Source organism: Mesoplodon densirostris, chromosome 19 (assembly GCF_025265405.1).
Source record: "Mesoplodon densirostris isolate mMesDen1 chromosome 19, mMesDen1 primary haplotype, whole genome shotgun sequence".
NCBI classification, from domain to species: domain Eukaryota; kingdom Metazoa; phylum Chordata; class Mammalia; order Artiodactyla; family Ziphiidae; genus Mesoplodon; species Mesoplodon densirostris.
Window position 1 is genome coordinate 16526681 of NC_082679.1, and position 18248 is coordinate 16544928.

At 57.2% G+C, this 18248-nt stretch overlaps 2 protein-coding genes across 2 annotated transcripts; both read right to left on the minus strand.

The window, feature by feature from the left end:
• Window positions 1–3678: 3678 nt before the first annotated feature.
• Window positions 3679–4989, minus strand: HAMP (hepcidin antimicrobial peptide). The gene is made up of 3 exons (XM_060085015.1): window positions 4906–4989; window positions 3862–3921; window positions 3679–3780 (listed from the first exon to the last, which is right to left on the minus strand). Exons 1-3 carry the CDS (start codon window positions 4987–4989, stop codon window positions 3679–3681), a joined length of 246 nt encoding a protein of 81 aa, XP_059940998.1.
• A 2636-nt stretch (window positions 4990–7625) lies between these two features.
• Window positions 7626–17710, minus strand: USF2 (upstream transcription factor 2, c-fos interacting). Its single transcript, XM_060084930.1, has 10 exons — window positions 17126–17710; window positions 16809–16855; window positions 16580–16698; window positions 16243–16443; window positions 15688–15838; window positions 15476–15563; window positions 15091–15149; window positions 8656–8750; window positions 8371–8499; window positions 7626–8276 (listed from the first exon to the last, which is right to left on the minus strand). The coding sequence occupies exons 1-10, from the start codon at window positions 17188–17190 to the stop codon at window positions 8187–8189; spliced, it is 1044 nt and encodes a 347-aa protein (XP_059940913.1). The 5' UTR covers window positions 17191–17710; the 3' UTR covers window positions 7626–8186.
• Between the last annotated feature and the right edge of the window lie 538 nt (window positions 17711–18248).

An 18248-nucleotide genomic window follows, 5' to 3' on the forward strand; every position in this document is an offset into this window, starting at 1 on the left:
CTGCACCCTCAGTGAGCTGCTTCCCCACTGGCATCTGAGCTCAGGTTTCCGCCTGTCTGTCTGTCTGTCTGTCTTGTTCACCATTGTATCCCCTAGAACAGTGCCTGGTGCACAGAGGGTGCTCAGCCAGGGCTGTGGTGACTCTCTGAGCTGGGTAGGGACCCTCTGTGTGCAGAGTCCACGGTGATCCTCCTGCCACCCCAGCCCCTCCCATTGGTCATGACCTTTCAGTGGTGATGGTGGTGAGATGAAGTGGAGTAGTGGTTTGATCATGAGCTGTTCACTCACACTGGGGCATCTTCTGTCCTCCTTCAGGCCAGGGCAGTAGGGAGGGAGGCGGGGAGGGTCCTTTCTCCCAAGGGAGAACCCGGCCCCAGCGGGGGGGCGGGGGGGCGGAGTGCAGGGGGTGATGGGTGGGGAAATCCCTCAGACTGGGGAGTGAGGAGTCAGAGAAGGCTGGATGGAGGGGGATGGGGAGTCCCACCCCCACCTCGGGCTTCATGATGTCAGACTCTGCCCGTGCCTTTCCCAGTCAGGGACAAAGGCCCACTGAGAGTGGGGTGGGGCTTGAACGCCCGGGTTCCAGACAAGAGAGTGGCCTGGTGCTTGGGCTTTGGGAGAGGACATGGAGATCCTAGGGGACTCATATGTCACAGCCTTCAGCATCAACACCAGCCACCTTGGGGTCTTGTGCCCGAGCAGTTTAGGGGGGGTGGGTCTATCGTCTCTCCGGGTGTGAACTGAATGAAGGCTGTCCCTGGGGGCGGGACGCACACGTGAGTGAGTCCCACAGAGGGCTCTATCGCTGAGATCTGCACTCAGGTCTCCAGCCCAAGGGAGGACTGGGGGACCGGAGAGCATGTGCCAGCAGAAAGGAGACGTGCGACTCAGATCCAGCTACCAGTGGTGCTACCTGATCATCGGATCCTTCCAGGCAAGGCAGGTGTGTTAGTTTGCTAGGACTACTGTGACAAAGTCTTACAAACTGGGTGGCTGAAGAAACAGTTTATTGTCTCACAGTGCTGGAGGCTAGAAGTCTCCATGTCCACATGGTGTTTTCCCTACATGCGGGTCTCTGTGTCCAAATTTCCACTTTTTATAATACCAGTCCTATTGTATTAGGACCCAGTGTAATGACCTTTTTTTTTTTTTTTTTCTTTTTTTTTGCGGTACGCGGGCCTCTCACTGTTGTGGCCTCTCCCGTTGTGGAGCACAGGCTTTGGACGCGCAGGCTCGGCGGCCATGGCTCACGGGCCCAGCCGCTCCGTGGCATGTGGGATCTTCCCGGACTGGGGCACGAACCCGTGGCCCCTGCATCGGCAGGTGGACTCTCAACCACCGCGCCACCAGGGAAGCCCCATGACCTCCTTTTAATGTGATTATCTCTGTAAAGACCCTAGCACCAAATGCCACACAATCGCACTGGGGGTTAAGACTTCAACATATAAATCGTTCTATTCTATTCTATTCTATTCTATTTTGCCGTGCAGCTTGTGGGATCTTAGTTCCCCGACCAGGAATTGAACTCAAGCCACCACAGTGAAAGCACCTAGTCCTAACCACTGGACCACCAGGGAATTCCCAACGTATAAATTTTAGAGAGACATAGTTCAGCCCATAACAGCAGGAGTTCAGATTTGTATGTGAGATACCTCTATCTTTAGATATTAACTCAATTTTTATCTAAAACATTGTGCAGACCAAGCAAAATTGACCTCAGGGCAGAATCAAGCCTTCACAGGCCCACTCGTTGCACATGCTCTTGAGGGGTAGCAGGTGCTTGGTCCAACCCAGAGGCACTCTCTGCCCTCAGCCAGAGTTGGCAGCTTCAACAGCAGGAGTCTTCAAACTGTGGCCCCCAGGCCAGCAGCAGCAGTATCAGCTGCGAGCTTGTTAGAAATGCACATTCTAAGGCCCCACCCCAGACCTGCCAAATCTGCATTTTACCAGGCCCTCCAGGAGAGCCGGGTGCATGCTAACGTTTGTGTGCCTCCGCCTCACATCACTAGGACAACCTGAAGGACCAGCTAAGGTGAGAGAAGAGCGCTGGTGTCATCAAGTGCAATTAGCAATTTCGGGTTTCCCACCTCCCGGTATTTATTTATCAGGAGGGTCTGAGAGGCCTCCACCTCCTCTGTCAATCCGAATCCTTTCCATTGATGAGGTATTTGACAGTTTCCACTCACACTCCTCCCTCTCTGAGCATCTCAGCAGCCCAATGAGCTGAGTACTGTAGAGGCTTCTGTCCTTTTACAGATGAGGAAGTGGGGTTTCAGAGCAAGAGGAGGACGCCCGTGAGATCCCGCAGCTAAAAGGACGCCAAGCTCCCCAAATAGTCTTCCTCTCCCCATCCTTCAGTCTCTGTTCAGGAAAACCTCTCCCAGAGGACCAACCTCTCGTGGCTTCCGAGGCAGAAGTTGGTAGTGTACGGGACGGATCTGGCTCCCAGCTGGGTTTAGTTTGGCTCCCAGGGTGTTGATTTTTAAAAAATCAGATTCCTTTCATCAGTTGTCAAAATTTTAAAAATCAGGAAATTTCACATAAAAATAAGGATTGCCACCTTCTCTTGAAAAGGCGCTCTAGCCATGTGTTGCCTGCCTGTGGGCACGGCAGCTATGCCTGGCGGCCCTCTTTAGATGGGGCCCCAGGCCTCGCCACTCCCTATCTTTATGCAACGTTGAGGCCAAATGGCCGAGGCCCTTTATCATCATGCTAGCGCTGATGTGTTCTCATGGGCTAAGATGACAGTGAAATGCATCTTGCATTTCTTCTTCTATCAAAAGTGGGGAAATCAGATAAATTGAGAGGGATAGTTTTCAAGAAGAAAGGGAGGGAATTCAACCCCTTATGGAGATGAACAGTATTGTCCTATGTATCTCCTATGCAAAGTATGTCGTTATTGAGAGAATATAAGTGAAGACGCTCCTGTGAAACAAATCCATCACATCTCACTCACTTACTTCACCCAGTGGTCCCTGAAGGCCAGTGGTTCTCAAGTGTTTTGGTCTCAGGACCCCTTTATACTCTGAAAACTTATTGAGAACTTCAAAAACCTTGTGTTCTAGTGAGTTATATCTATAGGTACTTAATCTATTAGAAATTGAAACTGAGACATTTTTAAAGCACAAGATACACAAGCACACAATCTACCAGACGTCAGAAGGATGACATCCTCACACATCATGGCGCCTTGCTGTCCACTCATGAGGGAACGAGAGTGAGAAAGACGGGAAACATCTTAGTAGTTTCCACCTTGTGGAGCCCTGGAGTAGTCCCCAGACTTTGCTCTGAGAACCCTTGCTAGGCATGTGAATTTACCCCTGTTTTAAGAAGATTGCAAGGAGGAAACTTTAACTTTCATTCCCTGCTGTTGCAACATAAATTCGAGGTTTTTTGAAGTGGGGAAAGATGGGGAAGAACAGAGACCAAATATCCTTCAAAAAGCTTCCTTGCAACCCCCAGTACACACCAACCCCGCACACCCCACCGAGCACTGGCCCTCCCAAGACAGAGGCCACAACGAGCCTCTGGCATAGGCCTTTGGCAGGGAGAAAAGACAACGGACTCTGGTTTGGAAAATAAGAGCTATAACCGGCCATTTTATTCCAAGACCGTTCACTGAGGGTTGGCGGGTAGCAGGAATAAATAGGGACTGGGGGCAGGGCGGCAGGGGTTGCTCTATGTTCTGCAGCACAACCCACACGTTGCTTTACCACAGCAGCCACAGCAGAATGTGCAGATGGGGAAGTGGGTGTCTCGTCTCAGCCTCTGGAACACGGGCTGTGGGAAAGAAGGGTAGTGAGAGGGGCGTAGGCATGGGAAGGCGTGGGAGGCTCTGAAGGGAGTCCCAGGGGACCTCACCGTCAAGCCAGCTGCGGCTCCTGCTGTGTCCTGGGTCTGGACGTCTGCGAGCTGTCTCGTCTGTGAAAGCAAAAGGGGAATTGAGGACGGCAGGGCCCTGGCAGAACTCTCAGTCTCGCTCCCACTGACCAGCTCCTCCCCAGGGGTTGGCGTCCGCTGGTTCAGCTGGAATCCTAGGAGTGGCCTTACTTTCTGGCCTTTCCGCACCTTCCCACGGGTGGTTCTCCTGCCTACAAACATCCCAGGTCTGTCTTCTCTCTCCACAGCTGCTCAGTCTTCCGTAGCACTCTCCCGTGGCCTGGATGCCAGTCCCTGCCTGTATCTTGTCCCTTACAACCCGTTCCCCATGTGTTATCCGTCAGATCTCGGCTTAAAAGCCTGCAGGGCTTCCCCTGTGCTTGGAGGAAGATCAGCGTTTGCACAGTTGCCCACAAGACATGCCATGGCCACCCCTCGGTCTCATCTCCAAGCACCGTCTCCTTCCCTTACCAAGCCCTCTAGTCCTCGGGGACACCATGCTTGCCCCACCTTGGTCTTGGCTGGCTGCCCCCTTCTCTTCTCCTCCCTGTCATAGGTCAAATAACATTTTCTCACAAAAGAGCCAGCCCTTGATGCCATCTAAAGAAGCCAACCCACATCATCACTCTCCCACCATCTTTTATGTTATTCACGAATAGCATTTATTAAACACAAGCGTTTACTTGTTTTAAGTTCACTGACTAATTTCCCTGACGAGGATGTAAGCTCCACGAGAATATTCTTCTCTCATCTCCCCTGTTCACTGCTTGGTCACCACTGTCCAGAAGAGGACTTAACACAGAGTAGGCCCTCAATAAATAACTGTGGAATTAGATCAGGGCCCCCAGTCCCTGCCACTCAGTACCCCATCTCTGCACTTCGAGCAGCTGCCTGTCCCCCTTTGCTTGCCCTGAGCTCTGGCCCGTGCTGGGGCCTCCTGGTGCCCTCCACTGTCCCCTCCCAGGGGCCTGGCTCTCCCTTGCGATTCTGGCTGCCCTCCTGGGCCCAGGCCCTGTGGGCTCTCACCTGGGGTGGGAGAATGAAGCCACTGGTCAGGCTGACCAGGAGAAGCAGGAGGCAGATGGCCCGGATCTGCGTGTTCAGTGCCATCGTGCTGTCCGTCTGGCTGTCCTTCTGTTACGTCTAGGACTTGCTCTGGTGTCTGGGAGCCCAGTTACAGTTGCTTTTATGGGGCCTCCTGGGGGGGGCGGGGATGCTAAGCCCCCTCCCCTTTGGCCCAACTCATTTCCAAGAAGGTGGTGGCGCCGAAAAGGCGGGAGAGATAAGCGGGAACAGAGTGACAGGGAACAGGGTTGTGTCACCCTCAGCCAGCAGAGGTGTGTCCAGGAGGTGGGACAGATGCGACCACAGACACATGCCTCTTGCCAGCCACCTGGGAAACACTTTCCCCGACATGACATCACCCTGTTGATTTCAGAAAAAATTCCACCTTTTGCCCCAGCAGCTGAACTGGTCGATGAGCAGGAGTGAGGCGCCCTCCTTCCCCACCCTTCCCCGGCCTCCTCAGTCACACGCCATATGGCTGTCACTTGCTGGGGAGGGAACACCATGACAGCCACGTGCAGGAGTCTGTGTCGACAGCAGCCCCCAGAACACGTACGGGGTCTTTTTTTTTTTTTTTTTTAATGTGGACCACTTTTAAAGTCTTTATTGAATTTGTTACAATATTGCTTCTGTTTTGTTTGTTTTTGTTTTGTTTTGTTTTTTGTGGTATGCGGGCCTCTCACTGTTGTGGCCTCTCCCGTTGCAGAGCACAGGCTCAGCGGCCATGGCTCACGGGCTCAGCCGCTCCGCGGCATGTGGGATCTTCCCAGACTGGGGCACGAACCCGTGTCCCCTGCATTGGCAGGCAGACTCTCAACCACTGCGCCACCAGGGAAGCCCTTGCTTCTGTTTTGTTTTGGTTTTTTGGCCATGAGGCCTGTGGGATCTTAGCTCCCCGACCAGAAATGGAACCCGCACCCCCTGCATTGGAAGGCAAAGTCTTAACCACTGGACCGCTAGGGAAGCCCCACCTGTAGGGTTTTTCAAGTGTCAGACACTTAAGATGTGGCCCTGGTATCTGGGAAAGGTTCCTGCGAACTTTTGGCCAAGAGACAGTGGTGACAGCAATAGCTAACATCTGACTCTGCACCTGATGAGCTGGCAGATGTGATGACTCACTCGGGGGTTAACTCAGCCCGGGCCACCTATCCTCTGAGCAGCTCCCAACTGACCCATCCTGAGCTCTGCTCTGTATTCAGGGTGCTAGCTGCCTTCTCAGCCAGTGACCCCAGGGGCCAGGCTTCCTAGATCCTGCTCCTGAGAGAGGAGCCCACCATGCCCACCTGAGGCTTACTTTCTTCACTTTTCAGGAGAGGAGCTGAAGGCAAAGATTAGGGCACTGCCCAAGCTCGGTCAGCCAGAGGCAGTCGGGACTTCAGCCCAGGCAGCCTGACTGGGGCCTGTGCCCTCATCACCAGGCTTTCCTGCCTCCCAGAAAACACAGGAGGGCACTGGGTGGGTCTGCTGGACCTGGCTCCTATGGCTCAGTGAGCAGATTGTGCACGTCCCATCCCAACTCCAAAGTCAGGGGCATCGTGTTGGCACCTTGAAACCCGCTGATGTGGGAGTCCTTACACCACAGACGTTGGCGAACACTACAACCCAGGCTTTCCTCCGGAGGGCCGGCTCCCTGCCCACCATGGGAAGGGGAGCTGAGCCGAGGCGGCCTGACTGCGGCAACCTCACTGCTACCCACGCCCTGAACCATCTTAGAGCGCACACGGCCCAGGAGAACAGCCAACCTTGACTCCAGAGATGGCCCCTTGGCCATTTTCCCTCTCCGACTCACTCTAGGGCCATCCAGTGTTAACCCTACGAGCCTGGGGATGGTGCTGTCAAGGAATGAACTCTTCTTCCTGGCCCCAAACTGCTGCCAGGGTCCACTCAAAAAGCACAAAAGTAGGGGGCCCCTGGGAAGTAATGCTGTTCCCTGCCATGTGCCTCCCCACTCACTCTATGTTAGGCCCCTCCGGCTGCACACGACCTCACTCTCAGACAGAGGAGTGGCCAGGAAAGGAGACAGGGCTCTTGGAAGGAAGAACCCAGCTGGGGGCATCTGGGATGGGCGCAGTGTGGCGAGCTCAGTCAGGTGACCAGGCCTAGATGCTGGGAGTGGCTGGAGTTGCACGGGGAGACACAGCAGCATCCCCCAGCACTGCCAGGCATCACTGCATCTCAGCTCAGGCCAGGTTTCATCATCAACCAGGGGCAGGGGTCACAGCACAGGCGCCAGAGTTGCAGTGCAAGGCGACAGGCTGACGGGCCAAGCCTGGCTTCCTGGCCATCTGCCCTCCCTGGGGGTGGGGGTGCTCAAGGCCAGGCCCCACCATTGGCTGGTGCAGAGGGGAGGGCGTCAGCCCAGAAGAGCAGGGCCAGGAGCCAGTCCTGTTTAGGAACTGGTGACACGGAAGACCCCAGCCTCTCCTCCAAACACATGGGACATGTCCTTGACTCTGGCTCCCCCTGTCCCCCACACCACATATGCAACACCTGGGGCCTCCACGAGGCTATTCATTCCTTAATTCCTTCATCCACACAACCAAAAGACTGGGTACCAGGCGGTACCGGACGGCAGGGACCAGCACACAGCCACGAACACAAGAGAGAGGCCCTGCCCTCAGGAGCCCCGCACAGACCCCCGACTCCCTCCCCACACCTGAGATGGACAGATACACAAGACAGACAAGGCGGGGCCACATGGGGCCAGTTTATTGCAGTTAAATACCTCTCTCTCTCTCTATTTTTTTGTCCATTTTTTCCATAAAGAAAATTAGAACACACTCACACACCCAAAGGGGAGCAGGGTTCCAGAAACAAGAGGTGGGGTGGGACATGGCCTCCCTGCTTAGGTCCAGGCCCCAGGGCTGGCCCCCCAAAGGCTCCCCTCCTTCCCATAAGCACCCTGTCTCAGTACCTCTAGAGTCCAAGGAGGCGGTGGGGTATGGCAGGGGCTCTGTCCTCCTCCCTCTTGCCTCCAGGTGAGACCACTAGAAGTGTCAGGGCTGAGGGGGGGCCGGGAGAAGGGAGACAGACAGACGGGCAAGGGAGGATATTGTTTCCAAGTTGAGGAGAGCAGTGGGTGCTTATCCACAGAAATGCATTATTTCTCCCCGTTTTTTGTTAAAAATCTACTATAAAAAAACGCAGCTGGGGGAGGGGCGTCTGTCCCTCTCTGTGCTAAGGGCTGGGGAAAGGGACGGCAGGGGCCCGGAGGCGGCCCCCGCCGCACGGGGCGGAGGGCGTCACTGCCGGGCGCTCTCGCCCACCATCTCCAGGTTGTGCTGCTGCAGCTGGGCACGGAGCACAGCGTTCTCGTTCTTCAGCTCCTCGATCTGCCAGACACGACGGGGCACAAGCAGCCAGGGCTGGCTCCCCGCGTCTCGGGGTTCCTGGGCGCCCCGCCACCCTCCCAGGCCTGCCGCTCACCTGCTGCCTCAGGAGCTCATTGTCCATCTGCAGCCGCTCGGCCTCCTTGAAGGTCTCCTGCATGCGCTGGTTGGTCTGGCGCAGCTCCCGGATGTAGTCGCAGGCCTTCGACAGGATCCCTCCTTTACTCTGGGGGGTGGGCATGAGCATCAGCGAGCACCGCCCGCTGGCCACCGCCCACCGGCTCAGCCCCGGTCGACTCCCGCCTCTGGCGGTCAGGCAGACCCTCCGCAAGGGGGTCGGGGGACGGGCCCGCCACAGCACTGAGGGCCGGAGGGCACTCACCGCTCCTGTCTTGCTATTATCTGCATTACAATCTGGAATGATTTTTGAAAGCTGGACGATCCAGTTGTTGATCTTGTCCCTCCGCCTCCGCTCCACTGCAGCAAGAACAGCAAGAACAAGGCTACGTTCACAGCGCTCGCTCTGTGCCCGGGCGATTCCCCTCCTAAGGCAGATGCCTTGAGAGCCGAGGCCACCCAAGGTCACACCGCCAGCAAGTGGACGGAGGCAGCTGGCTCCAGCCCACTGCGCATCGCTCCTCAGGAGGAACCCTCAAGTGCCACACGTACCTAAAGGCAGGATCGACAGCTGGGGGGCTGCAGGGTTCGCTGTTGACCTGCCCAGCGCGTTTTCAAAAATTTGAATCAACGTTTAAAAATTAGGAAACTTCACCTAACAATTGGCCTCTTTTGAAAACTGGAGTTGTGGCCACAGTGGGCACGTGTTCTTGGCAGGCAAGAATGGGCCAGAGCCCTTTACACCGGACCCGGGCACCCTTCTCCAGTCCCCACGGCCCCTGCATTTGATTCTCCACGGTGCTCAGGTCTCCCCACAGCTCTGGGCCCCATGATCCTATTTCTCTTTTCATCTTTAAAAAATCACGGTCTGACCACGTCTCACTGGAAGGACTCCACTGGAAGTCCTTTTCCAGGGCCCCCGCAGCAAGTTGCAGCTTCCCCGGCTGGCACTGCGGCTCTCAGGGGCCTGGCCCGTCAGGGCACTGGGTCACCCAGAAAGAAACGCTACGAACCCTCTCTTGAAGGCCAGGTTTGACAAACTTCTGGGAGATTTCACTTGAAAAGTCCAGATTTGTGATTTATTTCATAAACCACCACAATCTCACTCTGTCTGCTGAGTTGCGGGGAAGGGGCCCCCTTCAGGCAGGACTCGTATGTGTCTTTGCCCTGTCTTCTCATCTGGCCTGTCACGACCTATGACGGCGGCCTGGGGTCTGCCTGCACGGCAGCCTGAGACCCCTGGTTTGGGGCTCACTGAACAAAGCTATCCCAGCCCTTCGTACTAGGCAATTGCTGGGGACACACAAGAAAGCCCAGCTGCCCCTGCGACTCTCACCCACACACTCTCATCCCCCTGCCAGGGCAGCCCATGGACCAATGCAGGCATGTCTATAGAGGAGCGGGGGCTGTAGGTGGGACCTGGCAAGGAGGGCAAAGGGGTATTTTCTCAGGGTTGGGAGACTGGGGGAGGGGTCGGGTGAGCGTGAGAAAGACGGGGTGGGCCAGAAGCTTGCCCCTGACTCCTCTCCTCCGCTGAGGCCAGCCCCACCCCTCGACCCGGCCGCTCCCTCAAAGGATGGGCCTGGCCACTAACAGGCACATCCAACTGTCTTCTCCGGGCACTTGCTTTTGCCCATTCGCTGCTGACCGGTCCTTCCAAGAGCCCCCCACTTTGGCCTCGGTGACAACACCCTCCCACGTGGACTCACTTCCTCCCTCACTCTCCTCTCTTTCAGCCGAAACCTCCCCCTACCACGGGAAGAATGGTGCCCAGTATTGAGCTTCGCCTGACCCTGGCCCCGGGGTCAGCGAGTACACAGACCTGGGCCCCATCACCACCGCGGTGAGTGAACCTTCCCAGCGAGGACGACCCTGTCTTACAGTCTCTGGGGACTCTGTGGTCCAAAACAGCAGCGGAGCTAAGGGTCTGCCCAGGCCTGGCAGCACTGGCCACCACGTCCCTCAGCAGCGCACTCCGCTCTAGGGGTTCAGCTGAGGAGCTCTAGAGCAGATGGCGGCCCAGCTCCTTCCCCTGCCCTCCCGCAGCCCGGCATTCCTTCCTGAGCCTGGGCACCGCACTGCAGCTGCATCCCACACACGCTCCTCACTTCAAGCCACCGGGGGCGGGGGACAGCAGTTCGCATTTGCTTCTTCAAAACTTACCGCCCGCCCTACTGTGTGCAGGGCACTCCGCGAGGCTGAAGTCCACGGTGGACTCAACCTCTGTCCTGCTGGCACTCACAGCACCAGCGTGATATGCACGTGAACAGGAGACACGGACGCCACAGGACTGTGTGTTATATCTGCAGACCCTATCGAGTGCCTGGGGAACGCCAGGGTGGAACGATGCATTCTGCGTGGCGTGAGGCGGGGTATATCTTCAGAGAAGGATTTAGAAAGGCAACACTTGGGCTGGTTTCTGAGAGGAAGGACATCAGGCAGACAGGCATCAAGAAACCCAGAAACGGTGATACGGAAACACCTTGGAGGGTGCAGGGGGTGGCGCAGGGTGGCAGGAATAGATTGTAGAAACAGGTTGTGAAGCCCTGAATGCCCCGCTAGCAGGTCTGGACCTTGTCTTCTCTTCCCCTAGGGGTCTAGGCCCTCGACTCTAGGGCCTTTCTTGGCAATGTGGTCAGGCCTGTAGCTTGGGAAGACCACTTCGGCACAACTGAAATGGAGGAAGGCCAGTTAAAACCAAGGCCATGTCCGTTCCTCAGAAGACTTAAGTCACACCCATACGACATTTAAAACACAATTTAGAAGCAAAATCTGCCAGGACTAATGGGAGAAATGGGCAAATCCACAAATGTAAGACATCAACACTCTTCAGCAATTGACAGGACACATAGATAAAAGAATGAGGTCAGAAAACCTGAGCACTGTCAGCCAACCTGACCCAGCTACCACCGACGGAACACTCCACACACAGCAGCAGATACACTGTCTTCTCAAGCACACACAGAGACTTTCACCAAAATAGACCATATTTGGGGCCGTAAAAGTAAGTCTCAACGAATTTCATATAACTGAAATTATATACATAGAGTATGTTCTCTGACCACGACAAAACTCACTTAAAAATCAGTAACAAAAAGATAGCCAGAAAATCCATAAACATTTGTAGTTAAACAACACACTTCCAAATAACCCATGGCCATGGGTCAAAGAAGAAATCATAAGGAAAACTAGAAGTATTGTTAATTGAATGACAAGAAAGCACAACCTATCCAAACGGGATACTGGACTGGAATTTACAACTGTAAAGGCTTAAATTGAGAAAAAAGAAAGGCTTAAAATCATCTTAAGAGGCTGGGGGAAAACCCCCAGCAAATTAAACCCATATTAAGCAGAAGAAATAAATTAGTAACAGTATGAGTGGAAACCGATGCAACAGAAAAAGCAACTCAAAAATCAGACTTCATATAAAGACCTGGATTTCTGGCTTCTCAGAGGTCCTGGCAGTAGTGGGCCCAAATTCTGACACAGCAGCAATGGCTGGCACCACGAAGCCACCCTTCAGGCAGGACAGACACACAGACCCCAGTCCTCCACAGAGATCACCACTCCCCTTTCTGCCGCACTAAGCATCCCGACTCCCTCAGGCCCCTGAAGCATCTGTGGCCCAGAGATGGGCCCCTGTGGTACCAAGAAATGTGGGAAAGAGGGGAACAGGAGACAGAGCTGGTTTGAGGTCCACTTCGGCACAGCGTCTCAGGGCTTGTGCACGTGAGGGAAGAAGAGGGCGGAGGTGAAGCGGCCTGGCTCTCAAGTCTGGCCGGGGTAATCACGACAGGTGTGCCTTTTGCTGCCCTGGAAAAGGGAGGCTTTGGGAAGGAGGGACAGAAGGTTCTGTCTTGGACAAGCTGAGTGTGAGGTGTTTCAAGGACAACCAGAAGTGGAGAGTTTGAACGGGCACTTCAAAATATGGGTGCGGAGGAGATCCAGAGAGATGGAGCAGAAAGACAGCTCTGTGCAGTGCAGGGGGCGGGGGAAGCCCTGGGAGGACATCAGGGGGCCGTCTCTCCTTTTTGGAATCACATACTTTTCTGGATAAAGCTCGCAGACGCACTCCTGGGAGAAACGACAGACACCGACAACCAGGGATAGGGTCTTGGGGATACTGACCATCCCTGGGCCTGATGTTTCACTCTCCTGAGACCACTAGAAGAAGGGGCTGGACCTCAAGAAACACTAACAGCCAAAGCACTTTCCAAACCTCGCCCACTGTGAAGAGTCACCTGGGGAACTTGTTGAAGCATGGACTCCCAAGCTCCCCCTCCGACCGACCCACTCAGCACCTCGTGAGGACAGCCGTGACTGTGAAGCCCTGCCCTCAGGAGCAGGCTGGAAAGGAGAATCAGAGCAGGTAGAGCAGAAAGGAACATTCCCGAAAGGAGGGGAACGGGCAGGGTCAGATGCTTGGAGCGCAGACAGGAAAGGAAGCCAGTGGATTTGGCAATGAGGTCATCACGAGTGACCTTAAATAGAGCCGTTTTGATAGAGAAATGAGCCGGACTGCCAAGGGTACGGGAAGGCCAGGCAGAGGGTGGGTCAAACGCTCTGCAGGTTAGGAGAGAGTGGGCAGGCCACAGCTGGAGGGCAAGGGCAAGGTCACAGCGAAACTTATTTTTATAGGATGAGGAGGAGTCAAGACTTTGGAGCTGGATTAATCCAGTGAGAGACAGAGTGAGAGGAGGGTGGAGGGTGGCTGGCTGGTCCCCCGAGAATCGTCAGCTGTGGTCTTACCAGGAGGCACACCACCTTTTTTTTTTTTTTTTTTGCAGTACACGGGGGGCCTCTCACTGTTGCGGCCTCTCCTGTTGCGGAGCGCAGGCTCCGGACGCGCAGGCTCAGCGGCCATGGCTCACAGGCCCAGCCGCTCCGCGGCATGTGGGATCTTCCCGGACCAGGGCACGAACCCGTGTCCCCTGCATCGGCAGGCGGACTCTCAACCACTGCACCACCAGGGAAGCCCATGTTAACGCATTCTTAAGAGGACTAAACAGGCGCGGAGGTTAAGAACCAGCCTAAGGTCATACAACCAGTACGCAGTAGAGCCAGGACTGCCCAGGTAGCCCACTGGAGACCCCTGAAACCCGTCACACCCAAAACCAAGCTCACACTCACCCTTTCCCTTTAAATGAACCTGACCCCGTCATGAAAGCCTGATTCACGAAATCCTGATTCTGCAGCCTTGTGCTCTTCCGCCCCACAGCTTGGGCCCCCACAAGCCCCGTTCAGGCCCCGCCCTGTCTGAGGCCCACAGATGCAGTCAACTCTTGTTTCCCTAGCCTCTGGTGCCCCATCACCCTCACCACCCAGCCTCCACACACAACCCCTCTACTTACTTCCCCTCGAAGCAGAATAAAGATTTAGGAACGGGGACCCCAGGAGGGCCTCTGACAAGGCCCCACGTGATCTGGCCCTGGCCAGGCCACCCACGATACCACCAACTTCCTCTTATCTTTCCTGAAACCTGCTCTTCTTCAGACACACCAAGTCTGTTCCAGCCCAGGCCCGGGCGTTTGCACTTGCTTGTCCCTCGCTGCCTGGGACTCTTCCCATTTCAGGCCCCTGCTCAACCGTCACTTCTAGAGAGGCCTACAGAGCACACTGCCGCCATAACCCTCCATCTCCTTACCCGGGCTTATCTTCCTTCACGTGACACATGATTTATGTTCCCTGACGTCTTATTGTAGCTTTCTGTAGTTTCTGTCTCTCCCACCAGAATGAACACCCTGTGAGAGCCAAGGTGTCTGTTCCATTATCTGCTGCTGTATCTGAGGCCTAGAACAGGGGCTGGCACACAGTACGTATGTGCTGAATGAATGCCTGAACTCACTGAGCAGCTTAGATCACAGCCCCGTAAGCCCACCCCCCAATCAAACACCTTTAGGACTCTCAGGCCCTCAACCTGACGTTCAAGGCCTTCCTTGACCCTCCCAACTCTCTCCTCCCAAGCACTCCACATAGAACCTCTGCTTTAACCAAACCAGCACCCACGAAGCAAGCTCACTCTACCCTGCCTTCCTGTGCTTCCCTCTGCTGGACAGGCACTCCCAAAGGCCACTTCCCTGGGGGAAACGTCACCTGATCCCCCAGTCAGTGTTCAGTCAAACAGCCTGAACTACTCTGAGCTTCCTGGACACTCCAAACTAGGCCCCAGACCTGGCACGGGGCATGTACTGCCCAGCCTAGTATCCACCTTCAGGAAATATCTACTGAATGATGGCTATTTGGGTGGAAGTATCCCCTGGACATGCTCTGGCCTCAGCCAGAAACATGGACTTCTTGCAGTTTCATCTTCAGATGTACTCTCTCTCAGACCAGAGCTACTTCTGGAAGCTAGGCTGGCAGAGGCGTGGGGGGCTTGAGCAAAACAGCTGCTTCATGGGAAGGCAGGTCCAGGTGAGCCAGACCAACCCAACTTTCCAAGGGGAGCAGGAAATCCATACATGAATGTGAAACTTGCCATTTAAAATATTAGTAATTAATTCAAAGTCACTAGCCAGGATGCTAAACACACTGCAGCTCATGCCTCCTGCCTATTTGCTCGCGACAGCGAACCTCCACACTTCTGCTTTTCCAGCATTCGACAAGCACCTCTCACGCACTTGTCGCATGCCTGCTGATCTGTGACTCCAAGCACCGGGCCAGGCTGTGTCCGTGAGACCCAGTAGCTCCACCCCGACCTTACCTTCATTATGTTGAGCTCTCCTTCTCTCATCCCGTGGTGTCCTGGTTCCGTCGATTTTCCTAGAAAAGAAAAGAAAAAATAGGTGCGTGTTACCTCCAGCCCATTGGTCCAAACATTTATTAAGGAGTCAGACTTAAAAATGATCTCTGCAACACATATCCATATGCAGAGAGAGAAAAAGAAAAAGAAAGAGACACAGAGAGAGAGAATATAGCATTTTCTTCACTTAACCTAAAGAAACAAAAACCGACCAAAAAATACACCAACTGCCTGCCGTGTACTCAACTGCCTGGCTCCGATTTCAGAAACACATTCCCTTCCTTGGGCCCCCACACCAGGCCCTCCCAGTGTCCCCTACTCCTGGGACCAGGTCTCCTGCACATACGGGGAGTAGGGGTGTGTCCGGGGTGCAATTGTCCTCTGCGTTCCTGTCTGAAGCACGTCCTGGGGCGTCATCATGACATAGAACTGGCCTGCAGGGAAAGCAGGGATTAGTGCTAAAACTGGGGACAGAGTCAGAACTGGCTGGGGGAGCTTCCCTCCCTGCTAGGCCTGTTGCCTCCCCTGCCTTCCGCCCTGGCCCCTTCCTTCCTTTACCTCCAGCCTGCAAGCTCTGGTCTGTGGTCTGTACGGACACAGCCGTGGTATCTCCCACACTGGACGCTGGGAAATAGGCAAATCGTGCCTCCCCACTGACAGCCTCAGCTGCAGGGCTGCCACCATTGCTGAAGGGATTTTGGATTACAGCCTAGGGAGTAGGAGGACAGAGGCCACCCTTAGCCATCTTTGTTCCCCAATCCATCCCCTAGTTGCCACATTTGATGTTTACTGCATTCTCTAGGGAGAGTGGGGAACCCCTGTGTGTGCCACTCTGCCCTGTGTCTCACAGCCCTGGAACTCGACAGATACTCAGCAATCACTTAGTGAACTGACCCACTTTTAACTCTTAAGAGACTTTCCCGTTACCGTGATCCCCCTTTCACAAAAAAAAAAAAGTTCCAAAGATCTTGCCCCAGGTTTCATCGTGCAGAATAGATTCCACCTGAGGGCCTGAAGGCAGCATCTTGGTCCCACGTGCCCCACCCCCTGGGGCTCCCCAAGAATAGAGTCAGTGTCCCTTCTCCATCCCCCCAGGGGTTGCTGGGCACCTACCAGTGGGAAGGGCGCTGCGGGACCTGGGGGCACAGAGGCAGCAGCGGGGCCGGGGCGCTGGGTGGCCCCATCCACACCCACCTGGGTCACAGCCTGCTGCCCCCCCGCGAAGGCAGCCGTAGACACGACGCTGACGGCGCCTGCTGTGTCGCCCTGGCCGTCCAGCTGACCATCAGTCACCTGGACTACGCGGTATGTCACCTGCAGGGGGCGGCAGAGAAGGAAGACCCGCGCTGGGGCCCGGGTAGGGGCCAGGTCCGAGCCCCTCCCAGCCCGCCCACTCTACCCGGGGCTCAACCCTCCACTTGCCCGCCGGTCTCCGGGCCCGCAGGCTCACCTGTCCTCCATTATTCTCTGTGCGGAATTGGTACTGGATGTTGTGGTCGCCGAACGCCGCCTGCTGGACGCTGGCGATAGCCACCGCCGTCTGCTCCTCCGCCCCAGGGCCGTCCCCGCCTGCGGTCGGAGGAGGGTAGGGGGGATGGTCAGAGGTGGCGCGGGCCAGGGCGCTCCCAGTGCCCTCCCGGGCGCAGGTCGCAGCCCCGGTGGGCCCCGCGAGCACTCACCTTCCTGCAGCTCGACGCCCTCCTCTGCCTCGGGTCCCTTATCGTGACTGCGGGGAGGACGGGAAGAAGAGGGGGTCAAGGTTGCCCGCGCCCCCGCCCCTTCGCCCAGGTGCAGGGCCCCCATCCCGCCCGCCCCTGTCTGGGGCTGCGGCACCGCCAGGTCCGGGGGCCAGGGATATTCGCGCGGGTCCTCCCTCCCTCGCGGCCTCCATTTTGAGCTGGGCCCGGCGGCCGCTCGGGATCATGGCGGCCCGGCCGCCAGGCCGAAGGGCCGGGGCCAGGGCGCGCGGGGGCGCGGACCAGCCGGGCTCCCTTACCTGGCGGCGGCAGCAGCAGCGGTAGCCGAGGCAGCAGGATCCAGACCCGGGTCCAGCATGTCCATGGGGGGGGTGGGGGCGGGGGGGGCGCCGGGCCCGGGGGGGAGGGGAGGGGAGGGGAGGGAGGGAGGGGAGGGGGCGGGCGGCCGGGGGGGCCCCGAGCCCGGCGCTCACGCCGCGCGGCAGGAGGGGACGGAGGAGACACGGGAGCCGCTCGCGCTGATCACGGGGACAAACAGTGGGGTCATGTGAGGAGGAGATGCCGCCGCCGCCGCCGCCGCCGCTGCTCCTGCAGCCGCCTCCGCCCTCTCGCCCGCCGGCCGGCTCCCGGCGGCTCTAGGCTCCGGGACGCAGCGCAGCCGCCCCCCGCCCGCTCTTCGCGGCCCTCGGGCCTCCTTCCCTGAGTAGCCGCCGCCGCCGCGACTTTTTTTTTTAACCCGGCCCGCCCTGGATGGCCGCAGCCTCTCCCCTGGGTCGCCGGCTCGCGCGTCCGCCGCCCGGCCTGGCCCAGTGCGGCGGCGGATCGCTGCTGCAGCCGCCGCCGCCGCTTTCTATTTTTTCCCCCTTTTTTTTCCTCCTTTACTTGAGCTGCGCGCGCGCGGCGGCGGCGGCGCGAGCCCGGGGCCGACGCGCGCGGGGGGAGGGCAGCCCCCGGGGAGCGCGCGCGCTGTCTGTCTCCGATGGAGGGCGGGCGCGCGGGCCCGGGTATCGGCGGGGCGCGAGGTCGCCGTCGCCGCCGCCGCCTCCGCGGCCGCCGCCCCGGCACCCGCCGGCGGGCCGCCCGAGTGTAACGCGGGCCTGGATGGGACGCCGGGGAACCCGGAGGAGGGGCCCTGGTCGCCGGGAACGAGGCAGGCGGCGGGGTTTGGAGACAGAAAAGTAGGTCGGGGGGGAGGGGTGGATGGGGTGGAAGGGGAGAGGAGCGCGCACGCGCGCCCCCGGGGGCCGCGCTGTGGTGCGCGAAGGCGGGGGCCCGAGGCGCATGCGCACGTCTGGGCGGGGTCCGGGGGCGCGCACGCAGGGCGGGGCGGAGCCAGCGTGGGGCACGTATTCCTGGCCGCCGAGAGACGGAGAAGGCAGAGCTGGTCCTTTCCTCCTGGATCGGGACGCAAGTCCCAAGAGA

Coding starts and splice junctions, on each gene's coding strand:
- HAMP (XM_060085015.1), bottom strand. CDS start 4,989: ATGGCACTGAACACGCAGATCCGGGCCATCTGCCTCCTGCTTCTCCTG. Junction 3,922..4,905: donor GCTTCATTCTCCCACCCCAG/GTGAGAGCCCAC, acceptor TTGCTTTCACAG/ACGAGACAGCTCGCAGACGT. Junction 3,781..3,861: donor GAGCCGCAGCTGGCTTGACG/GTGAGGTCCCCT, acceptor TCTTTCCCACAG/CCCGTGTTCCAGAGGCTGAG.
- USF2 (XM_060084930.1), bottom strand. CDS start 17,190: ATGGACATGCTGGACCCGGGTCTGGATCCTGCTGCCTCGGCTACCGCT. Junction 15,839..16,242: donor CCGCAGCGCCCTTCCCACTG/GTAGGTGCCCAG, acceptor CCTACTCCCTAG/GCTGTAATCCAAAATCCCTT. Junction 15,150..15,475: donor CGGACACACCCCTACTCCCC/GTATGTGCAGGA, acceptor TTTCTTTTCTAG/GAAAATCGACGGAACCAGGA.